The sequence below is a fragment of the Condylura cristata genome, unplaced genomic scaffold (assembly GCF_000260355.1).
Source record: "Condylura cristata isolate star-nosed mole 26May11 unplaced genomic scaffold, ConCri1.0 scaffold00007, whole genome shotgun sequence".
Taxonomy (NCBI): domain Eukaryota; kingdom Metazoa; phylum Chordata; class Mammalia; order Eulipotyphla; family Talpidae; genus Condylura; species Condylura cristata.
The window spans coordinates 26,069,323-26,091,643 of NW_004567108.1; the positions used below are offsets into that span (position 1 = coordinate 26,069,323).

A 22,321-nucleotide genomic window follows, 5' to 3' on the forward strand; every position below is an offset into this window, starting at 1 on the left:
AGTGAATTTTTTTCCTAAAGGTTTTATTTATTTATGCATACAAGAACTGGGTGTAGGCCAGAGGTGTGGATGGTGAAAGGATTTATCAGAGACAGTGGGGCGCAGAACAGGTAGATCTACTGAAATACACTGCTGAGGGGAGCAGCTGGTGAGACAGGAGAGAGCTCTGCTGAACCATGGGATCAGCATCCTGGCCAGGGATCAAACTCATGCTGCAGTGGCTAGAGCAATAGCTTGATAGTACTGAGACTTAACCCTGCACCACCTTAATCCCTGCACAAGGGGAGACCCTCTTTGTTGAATCTTCATTCTTCTGGAAAGTCTATGCCTAAGCACTGAGACAGGATTCATTACCTTTAATTATAACTATTTGTATTTCCTCTTAAAGTTTAAATTCTATAAAAGCAAATCTGCTATTTAGGGTGTGACCTTAAGCAAATTATTCAACATTCCATAACTTCAGTTCCCACATTTGTAAAATAATTTATGGGATAGGTAGGAAACTTTATTATTGTGGGAAAATATGCATGAAAAATATGCTTAGCTGGCCAAATTGATCATCTATGTTTTAAGAATTCTGTAAATAGCCAAATGTAGTTTTCCTCTAGAGAGGCTTAAAATTGTCTTATTAGAACTACAGCCCAATATACCAGATTAAAAAGACATAAAAATCATCTATAAAACCTATAAGATTAAAAGAATCCAAATTGGGAAAGAAGTAACACTATCACTACTTGCAGATGACAGGTTAATATACATAGAAAATTCTAAAGATTGCCATAAATCTTTAGTGAAAAATCAAAACACAAACATTGGTTCTAATTATATACATGAACAATAAACTGAAGAGAAAAAAAATCAAGAAAATAATCTTATTTACAAATGCAACAAAATGAGTTAAATACCTAGGAATTAACAAAGAAGGTACAAGACCTAAATCATGAAAACTACAAGATACTGTTAAAAGAAATAGAAAACACAAAGAAAAGATACTCTCCGCTTATTGGCCAGAAGAATTAACATTGCTAAAATGACTGTCACATCCAAAGCAGTATATAGATTTAATGTAATCCCTGTATAAATTCTTATGGCATTCTTCAAAGAAATAGAGAAACACTTGCTGAAATTTGTATAGAATCACAAAGACCCTACATAACCAAAGTAATTCTGACCAAAAAGAAAAATGGTAGTAATACCACACACCTAGACTTAAAACTATACTGTTAAAAGAAAAAAAAAAAACTATACTGCAAAGCTATAGTAATCAAACCAGTAATGTGTTTAATGTATTGGAATAAAAACAGATACAAAGATCAATGAAACAGAATTGAATTGGGAGCCCAGAAATAAATGCATTTTTATAGACAGTTAATTTACAAAAAGGAGGGGAGAATGTACAAGGGTGAAAGGAAATGGTGCTGGTAAAAAATTGACTATCACATACAAAAGAATGAAACTAGGCCACTATCTCACAAGTGTATACAAAAATTAATGCAAAATGTATTAGACTTGAATGTAAAACCTGAAAATATAAACGACATAGAAGAAAACATAAGTGAAACACTCCACCACATTGACTTCAGTGAAGTGTTTGGGGGCTCAAGTGTTTGGAAAGCAGAAGCAAAAATAAACAAATGGAACTACATCAAACAAACAATCTTCTGCACAAAAAAGAAAGTATCAGAAAACAAAAAAGATCCCTTATTGAATGGGAGAAAATATTAGTACATCATATATATGCAAAGTGGCTAATATCTAATATCTTCAAAGAACTCACACAACAAGAAAAAAACAAATAGGCTGATCAAAAAAAAATAGTCAAAAGAGTTAGATTTTTCTCCAAAAAAGACATACAGATGGCCAAAGGCATATGAAGGGGGGGAAATGCTCATCATCACTTACTATCATGGAAATGTAAATCAAAACCACGAGATACTACCTTACATCATGAGAATGGCCCAAATCAAAGAACAAATACACACACAAAAAAGAAACACATTGGTGAACATGTGGGTGAAAAAAAGGAACCCTCCTACACTGTTGGTGGGGATGTAGATTAATCCAGTCTCTATGGATAACAGTATAGTGGTTTCTCAGAACATTAAAAGTAGAACTACCATATGATCCACAAATTTTGGTATCCACAAAATTTAGGATCATTTGGGATTGATGGAGACGGATGGGTAGATGGGTGAATGGATAAATATGAATGGATAGGTGAATGAACAGTTTGAGTAAAGTGAAATCAGGAAATAAGATGAGGAATAATATGATCCCAAATTTTGGTATTATGGAAAAATGAAAAAACACCCATTTAACATGTATTCCTATTTTCACTGCAGCATATTTACAATAGTCAAGCATGGAAACAGCCTAATTGCCCAAGGATAGATGAGTGGACTAAGATGTTGTATATATACACAATGGAATGCTACTCAACTGTTTAAAAAAGTAAAAAGGACGAAATCTGGCTATTTGCAACATAGATTGTATTGGAAAGGATTATATTTTGCAAAGAAGTCAGGAGAAAAACAACTACCAAATGATTTCTTTAATATGAAAAATATAAAGGAGCAAAGCAAAGGAACAGAAAAATCAAATCCTAGAAATCTGACTATTGAACTAAAGAAGTATGGGGAAGAAGAGCAAAGTGGGGAAGTGGCCCAATAGACTAGGCTAACTGGTGCTCTGGTGATAGGTGTAGTGTGATAATATTTATTTGAAAAGATGTGGCCCTATAACCCCTAAAGTGTATATAATGTTGTAAACCAACATTACTTCAATAAAAATAGTTTATTATTATTTTTTTAATGTTATGAGCTCTCTCTGGTGGTGCAACAGATTAAAGCACCGCATTATGAAGCTCTTGTTAAGCTACTGCAGCGCGAGTTCTATCCCCAGCCAGGGAGATGACCCACATGGTGAGGCAGACCTCTCTTGACCTGCCCACTGTTCCCCTCAGCAGTGTACTTTGTCAATCTTCCGGTTCTGCTTCCCACTCTGTCTCTGGTGAATCTTCTCACCGCTCCTGCACCTCTGGCCTGTATCCCACTTCTGTAAGCATAAATAAATAAATCTTAAAAAACATTTTTTTTAATCTTATAAGAAGCTTGCCATAACTGGCAATGCTTTTCTTTCTTAGATGAACATTCAAATGGAAGAGTAATATATTTTGGTGGATATCAGAATTATGTATGATTTTATTTTTAATCAGAATCAAAAATACAAGATTAAATGGTGTTCATACAACACATATACTACTTCTATTACATATATAATAGCCATGCTATTGTATTAATGATAGAGAACAGAAACCAAATGTAACAGTGAATTTTAGCAGGAAATTCACACATATTTAAATGTCTATTAAGCATGAAGACTATAGGTAGGTGAATTACTCAAGCATGCTGAGTCTCACATAGACAGGATAAATTACATATTAAATTTCTCTATGTCTTTTTCCCTTATCAAAAAAAAAAGGGGGGGCTCCCTCGTGGCACAAGGACTTAAACACAGCACTATGAAGCTATGCTCAGCCACAGTAACACAACTTCCATCCCCAGCTAGGGAGGTGACCCACATGGCACAGCAGACCTCTTCTGTCCTGCGTGCTGTTACCCTCAGCACTGTATTTCAGTCTGTGTGTTCTGCTCCCTACTGTCTCTGATGAGTCATCTCACCCCCTGCACCTCTGACTTGTACCCCAGTTCTTGTATACATAAATAAATCTTTAAAAAAAAAAAAGCATGAAGACTGTAACAAATACTTAATCAAATATAAAAATAAATCCTACTAATTTTACTAATACTATAGCAAATGTAAGCTGTAATCTCTACACCAAAGTCCAACTGTTGCATTTTAAAGATATTAAAGAGCTAAGTCAGAGTTACAAATTCTTGACATGAAGAATTTTCCTCCTTCAGTTCTGCAGTACTCAAATTTTTTAGCTATAGTTAAAATAAGGATGAAGCATGAATTTAATATTTTTCTTGAAGAAGCAAGTTCTGACTTTATGGTTTTTCTTACAATCACACACCAAAACTTTCCATTGAGATCACTTGCTTTTTTTAATAACAATTTTGAGCATTTTTGTAACCAGTGGCTGAAGTCATACACTATTACAGGTGGTGCCCTCCAGTGAAGACAGATAGCCGCAGGAAAAATGCTAAAAAGTATTGCATTTTGGGGGTGGTACAACTGATAAGTAACATAGGAGACTGCAGAAAAGGGAGTAGATTCTTTCAGTCTTTGAGATCAGGGTTTTTGTGTCTTCAGTGATTGGGATCACACCTTCTAGAAGGCTGTTATGGGCCTCTCAAAGTGGAGAGACGTCCAGCAGACCATCTCACATAGGAAATGTTCGGAGGCTTCGCAAGAAGTCGAGCGACTGAAACTGTTCCCAGGGGTGCTGCTATCAGTCTGGCAGAAAAGGCAAAGACCCAGGGCCAAGCCCCTGCTGAGCTGTGCGTGTAACCATTTGTCAGGTCCTTCAGCCACTGCAGCTACTGTTTTGAGTGTGGCTGGTCTGGTGCAGCATTGAGACATCACAACAGCTCAAGAGCACTTCCTGTCATGTCTTCTGATGTCTCATGAGTTGCAGCCTGGCCTATAGTCTAGCTGTCGTGTGCTCCAGGTTGGCAGAGGCAGGAAGATGCTAACTTGGACGCATGGCCTAATGTTCAGGAGAGGAGTTCTGTACCCTCACTGGTGGAAAGAGGCCATCTTAGCTCCTTTTGTTTAGCACTAAAAAAACAATGGACACTGCTTCAGGTGAGATAAATGGCCATTTTGGCCCAGTACCTCTTCACTTTTCTGGTTTGTTAAATAAATCCCATTGCTATTATTCCCTGAGTCTGAGTAATCTTGCAATTGTGCATGCAGATGAAGCATTTAGAATGACTGGTAAACTATTTGGGCAGTGTCCTTGGCCAGCTGTAGTGCCCCCTGCTGCCCTGTATCATTTTGAGATACTATGTGAAAAAAATCTAGACTTGGCAGAATTACTGATACATCAACCCAAAACTGTGTCTCTTAATAGTGATTATCATTTCTCAGATTAAAACAGTATTCTTGACATTCAGATTAAGCCTTTATAAAGTAGAACAGCTATTAAATTTTAATCCAAGAAATAAATACCATTAGCAAATGAGTCCTGGGCCCTCCCTGGTGGCGCAGCAGATTAAAGCACCGCACTGAAAAGCTAAAAACCACTTCTGCATAAGTTCGATCCTTGCCTGCCCCAGAAGTGATCACATGGCGCTGCAGACCTCTCCTGACCCGCCGCCCACTGCTCCCCTCAGCAATGCACTTGGACCATCTGCCTGTTCTGCTCCCCACTCTGTCCCTGGTGAATCCTCTCACCACCCCTGCACCTTTGGCTTGTACCCCAGGTCTGTATGCATAAATAAATAAATCTTTAAAAAGAAAATGAGTCCTATCTAAGCTCTGAAGAAGCTATAAAAAAGGAGAGGTGGAGCTTGTTATTCTGTCTAGTTGGAATTTTATTCAGTTGTGGCAACTGAATCCAGTGGAGGGGTTAGAAGGAGGGAAAGGAGATAACACAGCAGTGGGTTGTTGTTCTGGGCACAGAAAGCAGAATGTAACTGCACATTGGCAACAGTGAGACAAGCTAACAAAAGGGACAGAAGATGTATTTGACAGGACTACAGAGAGTTAGCAGAGGAGGAGATAGCATATGAGACGTAGGCTGGGGCACAGTAGTGAAGAAGTAGTTGAGAGCCTTAGTGGTAAGGATGAATAGCTTAAATTTAATGCAAAATACAATAAAGGCCCAGTGAAGCAAGTCCAAAAGCATCACATAACTGCCACAAGTCAGCATTTTGAAATGTCTAAAGCCTGTTGAAAAGGGGAGGTTAAAAATCATAATCATTCAAAATTTAACACAAGTATTTGTAGTTTTTTCTAGAAGTGAAAACTGAAACAGGAATTTAGAAGTGCCAGAGTTGTGTGCTTCTAGTTTCATAGTTTCAGTAAATACAGGGAATAAAACAAAAGAAGCAAGTAAATTCAAGTTAAGGCATTTAAAAAGTCACATGACCAAATCTAAGAAGACAGTGAAAATCATAGGGCATAAGAATTTCTTGGCAACCTTTCAGTTACTAAGTCATTTAGGAAGATACAACAAAAACAAAGAAAAAAGAATAAAATAATGAAAATGATTTCTAAAAACTTCAAATAGAAGGCATAATTGCAATATGGTAAGAATGAATCATCTAATGCATAAAATAATTCCTGAACACAAGTAAATCTCTTAGGTCTTTTTTTTTTTTAAACTAAACACAATTATAGTTATTCAAATAGCTCATTTTTTTTTCCCCAGCGGCTATTACTAGAGATTTTGTGGAAAATTCTAATGAACTCATTGTTTTACCACCACTTAAAAATTTAAAACAAACTTAGTAATGAAGACCTCACTCTGTACTGCACTTTTAAATCTGTTCCTTGCCTAATATTATTTGAATGCTTAATAAATAGCACTTTGACCTTAATAGCGAGCTAACATTTTAGCAAATTTACCACATTTACCACTAGGTGGCGGAAAAAACCAAGCAGTATCTGTAATCAAAGCTTCTGGAAGATCCCAAGCAGTGGAACAACCAGAATTTCCACCAGGTGTCAACCATGAGAGGGGAGACAAATAGATTTTTCTCACTCAAATACACAAATGCATCGTCTTAAGCACAACAATCAACTTTCTCACAGATAAATGGCCTGCCCATTACCTATTCAAATAGTTTATATATTCAAATTTTATATAATGTTGAAACGACGATACAGCCTTGTTATCTAAAATCCAACAAAACAAAATTTAGTGTTTTTTAACAAGAAAAACAACAGGAAGATTAGTAATTTTAATTTATTGCGACTCCTATTCAAATGTACTAAACGCAGACTCTAATATATTTTTTACACTATAGCCAAAAGTCCTCCAAAATGTATGTCAGTTACATAGTTTTAGAATCCTATTTTTTTCTTTGTACAGTTCTCTCTTAAGCAGTTTTTATTGATTATCAAATATCTAAACAAGTTGATGCTATTTTTGCCTTGGATCCCAATGTGGTTTTCTGAAAGCACTCCGTTTGTTTCTAAAACACTAAAAATAAAGAGACAAGCCTACTTGTCCTTAAAATGATTTAATGAGTATTACCAAGTAGAACAAAAGGCTCAGCTAAAAATAAAAATTAAAGTTTTACATAATTAAGTCCCTATATAATCCTACATACCAAATCATGCTTTAAGAACATATATGCACTTTACTAATTCCCAGCAAATATTTTTGTAACCTGCAAACATTATGTCAGCTAAGGCAAGACATGTCATGCTGCCTTTTATAAGCTGGTATTTTTTTAGTCTGAATTCTATTCTTACTGTTGGAGACAAAGATGTAATCATGTCATACCCTGCAAATCTAGTAGTAGGTGGTGTCTTAAAAAAAGAATTTTTCTTCCTTTGAGGAAGTGGTCAAGGTCTTCCCACACACACACACACTGGTGTCATCGTGCAAACAAATTGGTTGTTTTTTGTTGCCATCTATTTAAGAGCTAAGAAAAAGCAGTTGAGAAAGCAAACCTATTGACTATACTTGTTTCTCTTCCACGCTCCTTGTATTCTTTCAAGGTTCCTCTGGCCTAAATGAACTGAGTTCATTTCCACCCTGCCAACAAAGCACTGGCTTAAAAAAAGAAAAGTCAAGCCAAGAATACCCTCGTCTGTGAACATTATTTCTTGTCTGGCTTTTATTAGGTTTTCTTTTGAAATTCGTTAGATTATATTCCGCAGCCAGCCGCTTGCCCGACCGGTTTCTTCCCTTCCCCCATCTCCCTTCGCACATCACTTTTCCCTCCTCCCATCCGGGAAATGGGTAAAAACCCCGTAGGGCCGGTACCGCGCGCAGCTGACAGGTCCCCTCAACATCCTTACTTGGACTTTGCAAACGGCTCCCTACCCAGTCCGGGTCCCCAGGACCCCCCTCTGCTATTATCTATTAGAGTGCGCGCGGCTGGTGTGCCCAGATAGCACATCGAGGGTTTACGGTAGCCTGCCTACCAATAGGAACCCACAATGAAGAGAAGTCAGGTTCAGCCTCCCGGCAGCCCCAGTGTCTCCTTCCCCTCGCTCTACATCTACTGTACCCGCGAGCGAGCGAGCGTGCGAGCCAGGGAGCGAGCCCGGCCAGGGAGGGGGCGCGCAAGACAGCCGCGGCGTGCGCGTGCGCACTGGGGTTGTTTTTCACAAAGCTGTTTCTTAAAGTGAGCTGGCAGGCTCCAGCCGCCCGTCTTTGTAAGGAGACCACTGAGTCGAGCAGGAGCGTGGAGCAGCAGCCTCTGCTGCCCTGACTTTTAAAGAAATCTCAATGAACTATTTGTAAAGAATTACTGATCCGGCCTGCAAGCTTTCTGCACGGCAAAGATATCGATCAGTGTTAGTGGAGATCACATTTTATATGCGATCTTGACTTTTTTTGTCTTACATTATATTTTTATAGATTTTGTTATAAACATGGTGCTGGGAAAGGTGAAGAGTTTGACAATAAGCTTTGACTGTCTTAATGACAGCAATGTCCCCGTGTATTCGAGTGGGGATACAGTCTCAGGAAGGGTGAATTTAGAAGTTACTGGAGAAATCAGAGTAAAATCTCTCAAAATTCATGCGAGAGGACATGCGAAAGTACGCTGGACCGAATCTAGAAACGCCGGCTCCAATACTGCCTATACACAGAATTACACTGAAGAAGTAGAATATTTCAACCATAAAGACATCTTAATTGGACACGAAAGAGGTAAGTTTTTATGTGACTCGGAAATCATTGTTAGTCGTTGTTTTCTTCGAGTAAGTACCTTTTTGGTTTTCCTGAATTAATGTAATTCTGCTACCGGCACAACACATAGCAGTTCGAAAAGATTAGCAAAGTTGGGAGGTTTGGATTCCCCTTGACATTCATCGTGTTAAACCCTAATGCATGCAGGCATCTATCTGCAAAGTGACTGCAAACTGCACTTATTTAACTACCTCTGTACCCAGCTTGGGCTGTGCCATACGCACTTGCAATCCATTTACACTTTACTTACAAATTCAATTTAAATCTGACTCAATTTTGTTAATGTATTTTCAAAAGAACTGCTAAAGGCTGCAGGCCAGTACTATATTTTTCTTGTACTTTGCAGCCTTACATATGAAAACTAAGCTTCAATGAAGACATGTAATCACAGTCTGAGTGGGCTATAAGTGTATTTCGTTTTTAATATTGTCGTGCAAAAGACCTGAAGAATTAATCATTGTTCTCTGATAAAGGGTTTCTATGGCTTATTTTGACATATGGCATCAATACCCCCACGTGTTTTTTCCCTATTCTTTCCAGTTCCTTGAGAAATTTACACAAGCATTCTCTGTTTTAAAGGACAGTTTCTTGTCTTTATGAGAGGTTTTACATCAATTCTAGAAGCCAGTTAGGGACACTAATTTTCTTTTCCGAGCATCATGCCTAACTTTGGGATGTGCATTCAATGAAACCCGAGCCCGTCAAATGGAATTGAAAAGTATTCGGCACATTGGATTTGATTTTTGCTCAGAAAGGGGAGATGAAGGGTTGTCAAAGGGAGAAGGGGTCCTGAGATTTCCAGTCTATTGTTTAAATAGTTACATTGTGGAAATATAGGAGACTCTAAGCTTGTTTTTCTAAGTTTCCACCCTTTGTTAGAAGCGGTTCAATCCTGTTTCGGACCAGTTCTGGGGGGTGGTGAGGAGGGGCGCTCGCTCTGCTCTCAGCAGATTGGTTACACGCGTCAGGTGGTGGCGATGACTTAATTCCTAGCCCAAGAAGAATATAATGTTAAAACTGGTTATGTAATTTTTCTGCCTCTCATTTTAATGCAGTGTTTAGTTGAAATGCTGACGGTTTTTCAAAAGAATAGCGTACATTCGTGCCTTTTTGTATTACCTTGTTAACACATCCCTGCGGAACCTAAGGCGAGTGTGGAAATGAAGGATGCTTTGAGTTGCAGCATTAATGCATTATGGTTGAAACTATTAAGGTGAAGTTAATCCTATAGTTGGGTTTTAATAACTACACGTAGGTAATTGGCAGCCTGAAATAATCTAGTATCTTCAAAATGTAACACTGATTAAGAGATGCAAATGCCTAATGACAGTCCTGGTATGTGGTGGAAAAGCAGACACATGAGTTTTGTGTTTGAGCCTTTCTGGACATTGCAGCTTTTTATAAAATGACTGAAAAGAATCAAAGCTTTATAGGGAGTTGAAGCCTGCCGTGGGGTAAAAGTACAAGTTAAGGAGACAATTTCACTACTTGCTTCATGGTTGCGTGGTAAAGAAAGCTGCCCCGCACCCCCACAAAACGACCCTATACCCCTGCAAAGCATGTACGAGATCTGATCCTGGAATAGTTTCAATGACTTAAAACTGGGACCTCTCAAACTAGCCTGGTCGCCGAGGCCCCGCCCCGGGCGGCCGGGGATAGGCGGAGCCGCGTTTGTTAGCCTGTTGCTAAGGCGATGCCAGGCTCTGATTGGATTGGGCGCGGCGGGTGGGGAGAGTGGGCTCGCGCCGGCTGGGCGAGGCTTGGAACCGGCGTGCGCCGGTAAAGATCCCTCCAGAGTGGCCGCTCCCGCCCCTTCTCGCGTCCCTCTCTGGCTTATAGAGGTGCCCCAGGCCCAAGGCACCTTACGTCCGGTCGCCCCATCGGCCAGCTTGTGGCCCGAAAGAAACGACTTACGGTTTCCATAGCGTAGAGGAGAGAAGCTCCTGCTGGCCTTACAGGTGCCGAATGGCCCCCGGGTGCAACTTTAGCTGACTGCACGGTGCGGAGGAAACTTGGGTGGGCACGATTAACAGGACCCCAGCTTCCTGACAGGAGCTGTCAGGTGCCTTCTGTGAACGCTTGTTTTTCTCCTACTTGAAATAAAAGCGTGTTTCCCGAATATACAGTCACAAGGCTCGCTACCTTGACTTGACCTGAAGGGGGAGAGAGCAAAGGTTGGCCGGGAAGGAATGGAAAAGTGATATCAACACAGGCTCGGGGGGAGGGGGAGGCGGGGGGCGACAGTTGCGGGCGTCCCCTGCCCCCCTCCCCATTGTTCGTTGGGGCTTTGGTTCGCCCGTTCCCGTCCCCCCTCCCCCTTCACGGTCCCAGGCTCCCCAGGCTCAACTGTAAAGGTGTCAGGGTGGCCCGAGCCAGATCGAACCGGTCGCCGACTGGGGCGTGTAAAGCGGAAGCGCGGCGGCGCCGTCGCCCCGCCCCCAGTCCAGCAGGCTAGGCTGTGCGGGCGCGCGCCGCGCGACGTATGCCGTATGTATAGCGGGGCGCGCGGGCGGCGGCGGCGCGCGGGCGGGCCGGCTGGGATCTGCTCGCGCCGGTTTAGGCCGGTCCTCTCCTGCTCCGGTCTAGTTCTTGATTGACAGCCCGGCACTTGTTTACCACGGCGCGGCCGCCGCCGTCGCTCGCCTCAATGAGACTGCTGAGCTGGCACAAAAAGGGAACGAGAGGAAAGAAAGGATGAGGGAGGCAAACTTTGGGTGCCTTAGAGGGGAGCGAATTTAAATGGCCCCCAACGCACCAGCCAGTTTTTGGTGCTGAAATCCGTTCCGAGGATTTCCAGAGGAGAGGAGGAAAATAGTGCAACTTGCTTTATAAGCAGATGTCAGTGATTTTTTGAATAAAAGTAGACACGTCTCTAGGTGCTTCCCCCCTTGAATCCTTTGATGCAAGGAAAGCGTCACGTTGCTTGTGTCTGTTAAGGGAAAGTTAAACGGTAATGCCGGTTTCTCCTGCGCTTATGGTTAATATAAGACGTTTACGTAATTACCTAGTCAAAACGCTTACAAAATATTTTTAGAAATCCCTATATCCGTCATCTTGTTTTGGAGACATTTAAAGCCTATCCTTGACAAAAGAAATCGGTGATAAAATAAAGACAGTCCCTTTATTCCAGCAATCGCAAACTAATTAGACTTCGTCTTTCAAAGATACGGGACACTTGTAAGCAGGCACCTTTTAAATCTGAGTTATATTTTTCTGCAAGCAGTTCATTTTAGCCATTGCTAGGACAGACTGTTGTAATCATTTTAGGTTCAGTGGTGAATTATTTTTAGCTATGAAACTGGTATTAAATCACTGTTCTCTTTTTTTTTCATCCAAAACTTCTATTTGGCAGGTTCTAGAAATTACACTTACATCTTCTGTGTCAAAAAAAGACATGTTGAAAAAGGGTTATATACTCAGGTTTCATTGATAGGCTGATATACATAAGTAAACCTTTAGAAACAAAAACATCTTAGTATATGAGCTTTGACCTGAATCTTTTTTTTTTGAGCATATATGAGATGCACATGCTTTCACATTTGGGTCATTTTCAATTAAAAATTGCCTGTGGGATATAAGTGGTATCTGTTCCCACTGTATAGACAGGGTAACTGAGACCCCAGAAAGTAATGAAGTAGGAATTAGATCTATCAAACTCCCAAATTTGTGCCCTTAGTTATTAGATGAAGGTCTTCAAAAGCTTTGCCACCATGAGTATGTAATCGATTCAGTAATAAATTTCTTGTTCTTTCTGTTTATTTTAGATGATGATAATTCCGAAGAAGGCTTCAACACTATTCATTCAGGAAGGCATGAATATGCATTCAGCTTTGAGCTTCCACAGACGTAAGTATTATGAGCAATGCACATTGTTCATAAACATCCATTCATTTCCTATTAAAATATTCTAAATATTTTTAGTTTTCTTTTTTTTTAAAAAAAAAAACCCTTTTCATTACTGAAACTTGCTAGAGGAAAATATACTATAAAAGGAAGCTATTTTTTAATATAGTGTGGCAAAATTATAGAAATCAAAGCTCAACTCTTAATATGAGGGTTTTTTCAAATGTGAGTGGTGTTTTCATTTTCCAAAGTTGGCTGATAAATATTTATTATCAGCTTAGCAAAGAAGACATATGAAATCTCTCATTCTGTATTTATAAAAAAAATTAATGTTTTACCTTTTCAACTAATTTTAATCAAACGTAGCAAGCTGAGGAGGTCAGAAATAATTAGCTATAGTGTAACTTTACTGGTGATACTCTTCATGTGAATTCAGTAGTTTCTATGCAAAGATCTGTTTGAAAAGTTCAACCTGGGACTTTATAAGCTGGACTTAAAACATCCATCAAAGATAGCTTAATATGAGGTTTGGAATACAGAAGAAAGAAGGAGAGTTGCATATTCTCAATGGAATAGCAGATTGTGAGAGAAAATTCAGCAAAAAAAAATTAAAACTTGCAAAGTGGCACTCGCACTGAGTTTTCTACAGGATAAACTTAGATTAATCAAGTACCAAAAGTTTAAGTCTATGATTTTGTTAATTCTATTTCTTCCATTATTTGATATATGTGTGTAGACTTCTTAAATGATATTTTTCATAGTGTTCTAATTAACATTTTACTTAGAGCATAGTATTTTAAGCCTGAATACAGTAAGGCTGGTACTGAGCCTGAATAATTTCAAAGGATGTGGTAATAATTTTTTTTTTTAATTCTATCTGTAAACCACTCTTCTAAAATAAACTCTAGAAGAGCAGCATAATACTGCATTTTATTTCTCTGTGCTATGCAAGTTAATACTAGATTCTAAAATGTGGGGGGGGGGATGTTAAGAACACCACTGCTTCTCTTACCAGTCTAAGCTAGCATTGTACTTTGTAAATAACTGAATATTGAGCATTTTTCTAATGCAATTATGAAAAATAGGCTAAACTCACTAAAATAAAACTTTCCACCGGTAATAGAATCTGGGAGAGTTGAAAAACAGTCATTTCTCTATTATTTTTCAAGAGAAATATTTTTTTTTAAGCCTATGGAGTAAAGTTTTAAAAACATGGGAGAAAAAAGACTTAGAGCATGCATAAACTAGGATCTGGAAAAGCACTTTTTTTATAGTCCAGTGGACTTTATGAAATGTGAAATTTTTTAAACTCTAAGCCTTTTTTAGATCTTTAATTAGTTCCTATAAAAAGAGAGAATAATTCCTAGCTAATGGAAAGTGGAACATTATAGGATTTGGTCTGAAATATATATCTATAGTTACTAGAATTTTCCAGTAGAAATAGTTAAGCCATTCTTAACTTTATTTTAAATATTACATTCTTGACTATTTCAAGAATTGTTCACTTCCAAATTTTAATAATTTTGCCACCAGCATTAAAAGTAGCCTCTTCTTAGTTTAAAAGGGATTATGTTCTTCTGGCATTTTGAAGCAAAATTTCTATATTTAATTATTATCTATTGCTATTTGGAAACAATTTAATTTCCCCAATGACTTATCCCTTTGGAAATTTTTTAAAAGTTGTTTGATACCGCATTGATCTATAAATAGTAGTATAATAACACTCCTATGCTGACTTACTGTATAATTATTAGAAAGAGGTATAAGATTAATATATTGACCTTTATATTCTGCACAGACCACTTGCTACCTCATTCGAAGGCCGACATGGTAGTGTGCGCTATTGGGTGAAAGCCGAATTGCACAGGCCTTGGCTTCTACCAGTAAAATTAAAGAAGGAATTTACAGTCTTTGAGCATATAGATATCAACACTCCTTCATTACTGGTAAGAATTGACTGAATTCTTCATTCTTTGTTGTTGGCATATAAATACTAAAGAATAATCACCTAAACCATGCAATTTTTATAATTCTACAATAGTAATTTTATTGTAAAATTCAACAAATACTTATTTTTTAAAAGTCAAAAGCGTACAAATCAATGAAGAATATGCTCATTTTCTGATATTATAACATCATCAAGTAAATTTTTAAAGTAAGATCAGTATATAATATGAAATATCCCTTACTGAAACAGTAACATAACAGCAAGTTAACATACAAAATAAATCTGTTCCCTAGATAATTTTAATGGGAAAGGAACAGTAGCATCAATTACTATAAGACTATTATAAAATTTGCTAATAATGTTATCTAAAATTTGTGTTATTCCAACATAGGGATAGTTGTCAAACGATGGGGAGATTATCACTTTCATGAAAAAAACTTAATTCTGTTATAAATCTTTTTAAATTGCATTTTTCCATGAAATTAAAATTTGATCAAAATGTTTTATTTGGTTTAAATAAATGATAACATCTTTAAACAAATAAGAAGTAATTTTTTAAAACAGCAGTATTTTACATACTGATTTTCATAATCTCAAAGAAAGATGTTAACATTTAGGATTACCGACTAACTGGGTTTCCAAACTGCCTTTTTTCTTAAGGCAAATTAAATGGAATGTGGAAAGGGTTTTTTTGTTATTAATTATTTGGTTAGTTGATTTTTAACTACTGTCTGTGAAAATAGTGTGGGCTAAAACTGTTTTTGAAATATGGTATTAAGTCCTTTACCTTTTTTTTTTTTTTTAATTTAACTGAATGGAAACTTACCAAGACAATAATCATATAATGCAGAAGCCATTGATAAATAAACCAAAAAAAGTATACTTGGATACTGGGAAAAAAAGCACTACTTTTATTGTTTAAATTCTCCATGAATGTAGTATAGTATTTGAAAACAGTCCAGTACCAAGCATACTGATCTTTTTCTCTAAATTTTTTTCTTACAGTCACCCCAAGCAGGCACAAAAGAAAAGACTCTCTGTTGCTGGTTCTGTACCTCAGGCCCAATATCCTTAAGTGCCAAAATCGAGAGGAAGGGCTATACCCCAGGTACGTTTGAGGTGGATTCCCACTAAAAACCTTCTTCACTTAGCATTTGGTGTAAATCCATAATTTCTACATCATGCAAACATGATAGAGTATTTGATAAAATAAAAAGTTGTGTTTGTTGGGGTTTCCTTCTTAGGTTGGAATGTAGTCTCCTATTATAAATACTTCTAAACTACTCAAAGTTAGTAGTTCATTTTTACAGTTACTTGCCATGATTAGAACTGTTCTTTATCCATGTACTCTCAAACTTTCAAACTTTAGCCCAAGAATCTACATTTCTTTTGAAGGAGTATTTTTTTAACAGTAAATATATTTTTTCCCTCAAGGTGAATCAATTCAGATATTTGCCGAGATTGAGAACTGCTCTTCCCGAATGGTGGTGCCAAAGGCAGCCATTTACCAAACACAGGCCTTCTATGCCAAAGGGAAAATGAAGGAAGTAAAACAGCTTGTGGCCAACTTGCGTGGGGAATCCTTATCATCTGGAAAGACAGAGACGTGGAATGGCAAATTGTTGAAAATTCCACCAGTTTCTCCCTCTATCCTTGACTGTAGTATAATCCGCGTGGAATATTCATTAATGGTATGTATAGACTTAAAGGTTTTTGTTTGTTTTATATCTTAAAGTTGTAAGGACATATTGTCTTACATTCAGGATTTGATTTTCATATTCCATAAGTCATATACAAACATGCCTAATTGATAGTTTAAATTATAATTTGCAATTCTGTCATGCGTGTAAATGTACTATACAATATAACAATGGAGAAATTTTCCATGTATATTTAATATAGTACATGTGTCCATATGTAAAAGTACAAAATAAAGTAAATGAGGGTTTTAAATAATGTTTAAATGATGTACTTTTAAATAATGTTTAAATAATGTACTTGTCATTCTAAACCTATTGTCTCCTTTCAATGTTTTAGGTGTATGTGGATATTCCTGGAGCTATGGATTTATTTCTTAATTTGCCGCTTGTCATCGGTACCATTCCTCTACATCCATTTGGTAGCAGAACCTCCAGTGTAAGCAGTCAGTGTAGCATGAATATGAATTGGCTCGGTTTATCCCTACCTGAAAGACCTGAAGGTAATTAGATACTGAATATCAAAATTTTTATTATTTTTCAAGAACATAATTTTTCCTATGATTAGACAAACATTTGTTTATACCTGAAGAGAATAGATGTGCCGCAATGTTAGATTTAAACAGGCTGTGTCCTTAGTTTTGATAACAAAATAAATACTACTTTACTTTGACATTCCTTTTTAATACCCACTATTCTGTATATTTTGACATGCATAAGAACATGCTGTTCGAATTGCGTGTATCTTTTTCCTTCAGCACCACCCAGTTATGCAGAAGTGGTAACAGAAGAACAAAGGCGAAACAATCTTGCACCAGTGAGTGCTTGTGATGACTTTGAGAGAGCGCTTCAAGGACCACTGTTTGCATATATCCAGGAGTTTCGGTTCTTGCCTCCACCTCTTTATTCAGAGGTAAGCACCAACTCAAGTATGAAATGAGCTACTTACTCTCTTGGGAAACAGATTTGCAGACTATTTAAAAATAGAGTTAAGTTCTGATTATCATGGTGATGATTAGAAAAAAAATATAGAAAGAAAGAAATAAGCAGTATTTGCTAAGTTTGACCCCCCCCCAAACAAGATGATTTAATATAACTGTTCCTCTACGTTTGGGAGAAATAAAAATAATTATCTAACCTCATGCTTGCAAAATGTATATTAAAAGAATAATTAAATTAAAAGCATCACTATAACTTGCATTTTGCAAGCTTGGATTAAATAGCTAGAATTTATTCCAACTTAATTGTTGCATTGTTCAGGATTCTCAGGCATAGGGGAAAATATATTTACAGTCACATCTTAAACATTATTTTTATACCATTAGATCGTCTTCATTTCATCTTGAAGACCTCTAAGTACATATGTGAATAAAACATGACCTTTACTTGGAAGCATCTCAGAGGCTAGTAAGGGGAAAACTTGCAAACAAATGTACATAACAGTGTGATAGGTCTGTACAGTTCTTTTGAGGAGCAGCTAATTGAGATTTGGAAATTGGGAGTGTCATTCCTACCTAAGAAAGTGATTGTCCATCTAAATCTCGAAGAATAAATAGTCCATAAAAGATATGACAATCCCAGCAGGAGAGAATAGCATGTGAGAGGGCTGGAAAATTTGGGAGGATTCCAACAATTTCAGGGTACTTGAGAATACATATGCATACACAAAGTACATGTTTTAGGAGATTTAAAGTTGGTCTTGATGTCAAATAATTTTATAAAGAGCTAGAATCAGCTTGTTTTATTCCTTGTAGTTTGGACTTTTTTTTCTTTTTAACAATGAAATATTATTCCCAAATAGGGCAAAAATGGGGGAATAGTTTCACTCTTCAAAAACTCTTTTTATCCAACAGATTTTAAAAGTTCACATTGTTAAATGATAGTCACAAAATAAAGGAATTTAACTTTTTCCTTCAAAATTTTAAACCTAAAATACTTTGAATTGTCCCACATTCGAATACAAGTTAATTGAGTTCAGTAAAAGAAATACAGTAAACATAATTTGTTTTCCTGTGCTTATTCTTGTACCTGAGAAGTAACTGAAATACATTCACTTTTATTAAATGTATATGCATAACAAAGTCACTACAGACAGAGAAAGTAGGAAGAACATTTTGGATTCACCATTACTTTTTTGATACACATTTGTTTTTGGTGGTCTCTGGAATTTTATACCTGAATTATTTCCTCGAATAAGTACCAACAACATTTTATAGAACTAAAGATGTAATTACTTTTCAAGGATGTGTATTTGAGTCTTAAGTGTGAATGCTGAGTAAGAATTCCATTCTGTGATAAAATCTTACCATTGGCATTTGTGAAAGAAATATTTATCACTTCATGAATTTTATTATTCTAATGATTATCAAAGTACTTTATATATATTATAAAATTCTCATGCTCAGAATCTTGTCATTTTCTACATTCTTACTTGACCATATCAAATAACTGATTTTTTTTCCCTTTTAATTCTAGATTGATCCAAATCCTGATCAGTCAGCAGATGATAGACCATCCTGCCCCTCTCGTTGAAGGAACACTTGGTTAAATCAAGTTGATATGGATTCCGAACTGTATCTCTTCCCGGCTGAGGACAGAGAAGTATCTTGGAGACACGTTTTCAGAGGAAGTGGAAAAGTGGAATTGTCTTTGCCCAGAGAAATGGCAAATACATGAAACAACCAGTGATCATGCTTTAGAAGCCTACAACATTCTGGGACTGCTTCAACATGCTTGAAGATCTAAGCTTTTCTCCTTTAAAACTGGCACATATTAAGAGCAGTCTTCTTAGCCTATGGTCATACGTGTCAAGACACCACATTGTAAAGAGGGATGATTTCCTTCTTTTGATTTGAAAATTTGCACATGCTCAATGCTTACATTGTGCGGTTCGATGTCACTACAGCTTTTTTTTTTTCCATTTATGCCAGACTCTTGATATTCTTAAAACTTGTTTGTCATCAGCACAACAAGGAACAAAAGAAAGCTTTGAAAAAACTTAACATGGAAAAAGCGCACTGACTTTTTTTTTTTTTATTTAATATAGCCTGGACTTTACCTGCGTATGCACATGCTCAGAATTGTCCTACTAGGCTGACCATGTATCACCTCTTCAGCTTGGATCCTATTGTGGATTTATTTACAAACATCAAATGCCTTCAAGCCAATCCTTCTTGCTGTATGTTCTCAGCCTACTGTGGTAGATACGCGCAACAGAAATGTGGGAAAAGAGATAAGAGGAGGAAGCTAATAAGTGACTGTCAAGATTGTATACCTTCTTGATTTCTTTTAAGAATTTGTTGCCTTTCTACTATTACAGCAAAGCAGCATTTTGTTACTGACTGCCTAAAATCACTTAATCTCAGGTGAACGCATCACTTGCCAAACTGTTGGAATGCTATTTGTGTTTTGTTGCACTGTTGAGTTATTTTTTGTTTGTTTGTTTGTTTGGCTTTTTGGAGAGGGAAATTTGGAAAAGGGACATACACAAAAGTGATAACCCACCCGCATTCCCTTTTTATCATTACATATAAGAAGAAACTAGCAGAGCTAAGAATGGAGTAAAAAAAAGGCAGTATGGCAGGCACCAGCAGAGTTAAGGGCTGATGATGCTCTTAAAAATTATTATTTTTATTATTATTTTAAAAATATGGAAGTTTTCCAGTCACTGGAAAGGAGGGGAAAGTGCATTTATTTTTATACAGAGTTAACTTACTTACCTCCAAAACACATATGTTGGAAATCATTTTTGCTGTTACAACATGTATTAATGAGCAAAGGTATATGTGTGTTTAGGTGATTAAAGTGCTAGCTCAGTTTATGTATTTGCTATCCTGCTCAAGCTTGGACAGAGTGTGAAAACCCAGGTTTACTCTAAAAGTGAGTAATTTCAGAATTACAAATAGAATGTGTGCTGGGATAATAACTTTTATATTTTTGTGGGTTTTTTTTTTTTTTAAACAAAAGTATTTTTTCACTACCTAAAGTACATTTTGCTAAAGGTCATAAGTCATTCACATTACATAGATAAGACAGGAAGAACTATCATGTCAGTAAATTATAATTTATATTACAGATAATTTACAGTTGACTTATAAAAAAGTATACCAGCATTCATGATGAAACTTAATATCACATTTTCCAAGGTACCTAGTGTACTGGTTGCTCATTTTAGAAGGAATTCAGCTCTAATGTTTTTCATGAAAATCGGCATCTCTGATGTTGCAACATATGTGTGAAATGGATGTTACATCTGTCCTGCCATTTAATCCCCAAATCAATAATATAGTGGCTGAAAATAATAGTAACTCCGTTTGGTGCTTGACCTGGTTAAAAATACTGTCTTAAAGCTTCATACAAAACAATAGGCTTTTCCATAAGTGGCCTTTAAGAAAACATGGAATGACAATTCATGTTTGAAAAATGCTGACAGGGTGAAGAAAGCCCAGTGTAAAAATGAATCGCGTTTTAAGTGATTCAGTTAAGGGTTCGGGCTCCCATAGCAAATTAATACTAGATAATAAGGAAATGGGGGTGAAAATATTTTTTTATTGTTAAATCATTTTGTGAATGTCCCCCTCAAAAGAAGCTAATGGAATATTTGGCATTAAGGGCATTTGGTGGTTTTATTTTGTTGGTTGTTTTTTGTTGTTTTTTTTTGTTTTTTTTTTTTGGAAGGGGAGGGGTTTGTCAGAAACATTTGTTCATTTCTCTTATGTCTAACTGACTAGGGAACAATTGTTGATATGCATAGCATTGGAATACTTATCACATTATACTCTTATAAATAATACATGAAACAAGAATGACCAATATTCTCATAATTGGCACTGGATCACAAAATAAGATGATGAAAAATTTAAATATATAAAACTATTAAAGTTTTATTTTCCTCATTAAAGGATTTCTTCACTCTCTTATTTAGAGGCATTACGTATTGGTCAATCTTGTCATAAGATGTGAGGTTCACAGTTATATTCCAGTATTCAAAATAGATTCCTGATTTTTTCAATTAGGAAAAGTAAAACCCAAAATATTAGCAAAACAAAGTGCAATATTAAATGTTTGCTTTATGGAATATATTCTATGGCTGTTTGTAATTTCTTTTCTTTTTTTTTTTTTTTTGTTCCTTTTTTATTTGGTGCTGAATATGTCCTTGTAGGCTCTGTTTTAAGAAAACAATATGTGGGAAATGATTTAATTTTTCCTATTGCTCTTCCTTGTGGAAAATAAAGTGTTTTGTTTTTTTTCTTTTTTGTAAAATTGCTTGAAGATTTATTTCAAACTTGATTGTTAGTAGTTCACACAAGCACTATTAAGACTAGTTAAATTATTTTAAGTCATTCTAAATAAGTCATTTTCTCAATCTCAAAATTTAACTGAAAGGTTACAGGAATTCTTAATCCTAATTAATTTTGTTTTACTTAACTCATTAAACTAGATTTTTTCTTTAAATAGAATGTGTTACTTATATTTTTCAGTCTTACATATGAAATAAACTTCACCAGGTAGTTTCACTTTCAGGTACTAGTTTACTGTGAGCCTTATATATGTGCCATTCTATTCTGCCATATTCTTAAGTATGTGTTACAAACATTTAGACCCACAGTTGTAATCAATTTTATTGACGAATAGCTGCACAATTTAATGCATTGAGGAATAAAAATGAGTGGAGGACGTTTAGCACCAGAAGAGAAACCCTTGGTTCTTGGTTCTGTGACCTTGGGTGTGGCCTTGAGCAGTATGTAGATTTTTATTTCTTCATCTACAAGGTGAAAATAAGCTACTCAAAGTCCTTTTTTTTTTGTTCCTTTTTTATTTGGTGCTGAATATGTCCTTGTAGGCTCTGTTTTAAGAAAACAGAAAAACCTTTTCATCAAAACTGTGAGAGGGCTTTTTGGTAAATAAGCAGTGCCCTAGTTATAACTTAACAAATTATGTTCTAAATTTTCTTAAGAATATTGAGTTGAGTACATGCCTATGTTACTTCAAAGT

At 36.5% G+C, this 22,321-nt stretch overlaps 1 protein-coding gene across 1 annotated transcript; it reads left to right on the forward strand.

Annotated features, from left to right (window-relative positions):
- Nucleotides 1-8,305: 8,305 nt before the first annotated feature.
- On the forward strand, nt 8,306-21,575 carry ARRDC3 (arrestin domain containing 3). Its single transcript, XM_012721690.1, has 8 exons — nt 8,306-8,800; nt 12,604-12,685; nt 14,481-14,628; nt 15,636-15,738; nt 16,065-16,321; nt 16,668-16,830; nt 17,086-17,240; nt 18,803-21,575. Exons 1-8 carry the CDS (start codon nt 8,521-8,523, stop codon nt 18,857-18,859), a joined length of 1,245 nt encoding a protein of 414 aa, XP_012577144.1. The 5' UTR covers nt 8,306-8,520; the 3' UTR covers nt 18,860-21,575.
- Nucleotides 21,576-22,321: the final 746 nt, after the last annotated feature.